This window comes from Marmota marmota, unplaced genomic scaffold (genome assembly GCF_001458135.2).
Source record: "Marmota marmota marmota unplaced genomic scaffold, marMar, whole genome shotgun sequence".
Classification (NCBI taxonomy): Eukaryota; Metazoa; Chordata; class Mammalia; order Rodentia; family Sciuridae; genus Marmota; species Marmota marmota.
Window position 1 is genome coordinate 55106436 of NW_025999842.1, and position 4694 is coordinate 55111129.

Sequence of the window (4694 nt, forward strand, 5' to 3'; positions counted from 1 at the left end):
GTCTGGAGATGTTTTGGGTGTCACAATCAGGCAAATGGAGTGTTACTGGCAGCTATGGGTAGGAATGTTACTTAGAACATATTAACAATTCTCAGGATGGCTTCCACACAAGGAATTACCCAGCCCAAAGTGTCAGTAGTGCAAAGGCTGAGAAACTAATCTTACCAGGTACTCTGGGACATTGCACAGTCCTCTATTCCTAATACTTTTCCCTAACTGATTTGATGGAATTTCTGACTTGTCTTCCAGTGATTCTCCTTTCTTTCTTTTTTTTTTTTAACTAATCTCTGTTGAGGACTTTTCTTCTCTAGTCTTGGTACTAACCCTTATTTCCCAGGATTCTTTCGTCAGTTTCTTGTTTATGTCCATTCCTCCAATTCCTCTTGAGCATCCCATGGGTCTCAGGACCTCTATCTCTGGGTAACTCATTCCACATCTGTACTCTCAGCTCAGACTCTTTTGAGTTCTAATTACATTCATGTCTTTTTCTAACTTGATATTGTATTGCATGGGTACTTGCAGCTAACTCAGCAGGTTCAAATTAGGGGAGCCCAAAGTCTTCTGTCCATACCTTCCCTGTTCAGCATCTTGTGAGTTCTCATGTGCTGTCATCTGACACTGCTACAGGAGATCAGGGACTCACCGTTCCACCAGATAACTAGAGCCCTTGTCTTTGGACTACCTGCTTTCAGTCCCATGCCCCACACTGCCACTAAGGAGCACATTCTAAAACAGAATCATGAGGCTGAGAGTCGTCCTTTAGTGTCTCAAGTACAGGGGATTTGTCTAAATTCCTGCACATAGCACATGGAAACTTTGCAATCAAGTCCAGGGGTTTCCATTTGGGATTAATACTGCCCTCCAAAGGGGCCTTTGAAATGTTATGGACATCAGAGTTATGGGAAGGTAAGGTGGGTGGAAGCTACAGATATTAAGTGTTCTTATAATGTACTGGACAGCCCTATTCCACAAAGAATTGTTCAGGCACCAGTAGAGCCCTCACTGAGAAAAGACAAATTTAATTGTTAGCTTCTTTCTAAATTAGTGGAGAGAGAAGTGCTGAGCACTAAGCCTGGGAAGTACTTCTTTTGAGGAATGGGAGGCAAAGGAGGAACTAGATGGTAACAAAATAGCACATAAATGTGGAGAAGAATTTAAGGGGAGTGATGAATTGTATTGAAAATTGCAGAAATGCAGAGACCAGGTGGGGAAGCCTACTGGTCATGTTCCTCTGCATGGTGCTCTTCTCATCTCTGGGCTTGTAATTAAACTCAGCCCCTGCTCCGTATAACTGGCAGCTCCTACTTTGGGCCTGTGGCTTCTGGCCTCTTTCCTTGGCATTCCTGGAATCCTTTCTGTTGCTACACCACCAGGCTCTCAGTCTCCAAGTTTGGCCCTACTTTTGACCAATTTTGCCATATCTAGTTTAGCGTCTCCACCACCTCATTACAGAGCTTATTTCACAAATTAAAATGTCCTAGTTGTATCATAAAGATTCAGCTAATGATAAGAACAAGAGTGACAATAACATTAGTAAATCCTATATGCAAAGTACTATGCTAAAAGCTCTAAGCATTTTCTACTTAATCCTCACTAAAATCTCTATAAGGAAGTAACTAATTATGCCCATTTATAGTTGAGGAAGTTGAGAATTAAGTAGGTGAAGTAACCAGTCCACTTTTATAAGCTAGTATTCCATGGAACTGGGCTTCCAGTTCTTTTTCCTTTCATTTAAAAAGTATATTTCATTTTTTAGAACAGTTTTAAGTTCACAGCAAATTGTGAGTTCAGAGAGTTCCTGCACACTCCCTACCCCCACACATGCATAACATCCCACTATCAACATTCTCCACGGAGCGGTACATTTGTTACAGTGGATTAACCCACACTGACATCATTATCACTCAATTTCATAGTTTACCTTAGGGTTAATTGTTGATGCTGCATACTCTGAATTTTGACAAATGTATCCACCATTATAGTGTCATATGGAATAGTTTCACTGTCCTAAAAATCATCTGTGCTCTGTTCATCCATCCCTCCTTTTGGAAACTATTAATTTTTTAGTGTTTCTGTCAAATTTTTTGACATTTAAAAAAAATTCTGTATGTTTTATACATCAAAACTCATTCCACTGTCATATATAACTAAAAAGAACAAATAAAAAATGAGTTCTAAGTTCATTGAGTTATCATTGAGAAGTTACAGGAATCCAGTGGAATTCTAATCTCTACACCACACTTGCTATTTAAGAAATAGGTTCTAGGCTGGGGTTGTGGCTCAGTGACAGAGTGCTTGCCTTGCATGTGTGAGGCACTGGATTTGATTTTCAGCACTATATATAAGTAATAAATAAATAAAGGTCCATAGAAAATCAAAAAAATATATTAAAAGGTCCATAAAAAAAAAAAAAAGAAATAGGTTCTGGGAGCTGGGGATATAGCTTGGTGGTATAGTGCTTGCCTAGCCTATGTGTGAGGTCCTGGGTTTTAGCCCCAGCCCTGGAGGTGAAATGAGTTCTGCTTTGTGCCATCATGTTTTCCTTCTGTTCTGGGAACTTGCTTGGCTGTTTGTAACGTGTGTGAGACCTTTGCTTAAGACCGGGTAGAGACATCTCATTGTTTTTGCTTTCTGTCTGAAAGAACTGGGAGAACTCTGATTTTTCCCTTTATAGCCTGGCAGTGGAATTCTTTGTAGACCAGTAAGTTAGTTTGACCACACATAACTGTCATTAGGTCAGCTCACTCTAGAAGAGAATTGGAGCTGAGGCTTGTCTGTTTTCTCTCTTCTGATATTCAGGACAACTTAAAGCCCATGATAAAGGGCTTTGGAAGTGCCAACAGAACTGCTTCATATTATTTCTTAGTTCTCTGGAGTGATTATTCATTTTTAAAGGAACCTTGTAACTGCCTATCTTTACACCCAACCCACATCTTAGGAAAACCTCATACTGTACTGTTGCAAGTACTGACACAAAATTGCACTGTGAAGAATTCAGACTTTTTGAAGCTCACTGGTTTGTTTTTTAACAGATAACAAATATCAGAAAATAAAATTCCTTGGTACAACTTCATACCAGAAGAAAATGGTAAATGTTTTTTAATTTTGTCTAGTATTTATTCCAGTAGTGGCATATCTCTGGCATGAATGGGCTGAAGTGGATGATAGGTTTGCTGTCTGGATTGGTGTCTGCTGGTGTCCTGTGCACTGAGTCTCTCTTTTGGTTCCTCTTCCAGAAGCCCCATGTGCCACGCCCTTGCTCTGCAGCTTCGGGAGACCAGTGGACCTGGAGAAGGATGACTATCAGAAGGTGGTGTGCAACAATGAGCACTGCCCTTACAGCACCTGGATGCACCTGCAGTGCTTCTATGAGTGGGAGAGCAGCATCCTGGCACAATTCAACTGCATTGGTCGGGCTCGCAGCTGGAATGAGAAGCAGTGCCGTCAGAACATGTGGACCAAGAAGGGCTATGACCTGGCCTTCCGATTCTGCTCCTGTCGCTGTGGTCAGGGCCACTTAAAGAAGGACACAGACTGGTACCAGGTGAAGCGGATGCAGGACGAGAAAAAGAAGAAGTCTGGGTCAGAGAAGAACACAGGGAGGCCCCCAGGGGAGGCTGGGGAGGAGGCAAAAAAATGCAGGCCCCCAAACAAGTCTCAGAAAGGCCTGAACCATGATCTTCCCCGACGACATTCCATGGACCGGCAGAACTCCCAGGAAAAGGTCGTCAGTGCCACAGCCTATGGTGCCCGTTCCCCTTGTGGCTCCCCTGGCCAGTCCCCACCTACTGGCTACTCTATCCTTTCCCCTGCCCACTTCAGTGGCCCCCGCTCCTCCAGATACCTTGGGGAATTCTTAAAGAATGCCATCCATCTTGAGCCTCACAAAAAGGCCATTGCTGGGGGCCATGTGTTCAGAAATGCCCACTTCGATTATGCTCCAACTGGGTTATCTGTTCACAGGGGGGGACACTTTGATACCCCTGTACAGTTCCTACGGCGGCTGGACCTCTCTGAGCTCCTCACTCACATCCCCAGGCATAAGCTGAACACTTTTCATGTAAGGATGGAAGATGATGCTCAAGTGGGCCAGGGCGAGGATCTACGGAAGTTCATTCTTGCAGCCCTCAGTGCCAGCCACAGAAATGTTGTAAACTGTGCTCTGTGCCACCGGGCACTCCCTGTCTTCGAACAGTTCCCTCTGGTGGATGGAACTCTGTTCTTAAGCCCCTCAAGACATGATGAGATCGAATATGATGTTCCTTGCCACCTTCAAGGTATAGGTGTTGATTCACCTTGCCTGCTTACTGTTTGTTAAAACTCAAAAAAGCTAACAAGGTGGAATTGCTCTGTTTTGACTTAATTTTTTTTACTTAATTTTAATTGATGTTGTATTTTTGTTCTAGTCAGGTGCTAGGTAACATGTGAATGTTTCAGCTTCGCCCAGTGAGGTGATGGTGATTTTTGTACTCTGATGTCACTGTACCAAGTATAGTTGGCCTGGTGGGTAATTTTATGTTCTTTTTCTGCTTTAATTTGAAGAGAGGATTACTGGTGTATAGTTTTTCATAATTGGGAGGGAATTTAGGAAAGGAATTGTATAATTCTCACTGGCTATGAAATAGTTTCTTTTGAATCCTGTGTTAATGTGTCCAGAAAGCTGTACATTTTCTTCTATCATAACAGGGGGCGGG

General features: G+C 42.7%; 1 protein-coding gene across 1 annotated transcript in view; it reads left to right on the plus strand.

Annotated features, from left to right (window-relative positions):
• Window positions 1–3236: 3236 nt before the first annotated feature.
• The window catches only part of Heca (hdc homolog, cell cycle regulator), a 15074-nt gene continuing 13616 nt past the window's right edge, over window positions 3237–4694 (plus strand). Inside the window, exon 1 of the mRNA XM_015501779.2 lies at window positions 3237–4277. Within this exon, the coding sequence (XP_015357265.1) occupies window positions 3350–4277 (928 nt within the window). The 5' untranslated portion in view covers window positions 3237–3349. The remainder of the gene's footprint in view (window positions 4278–4694) is intronic.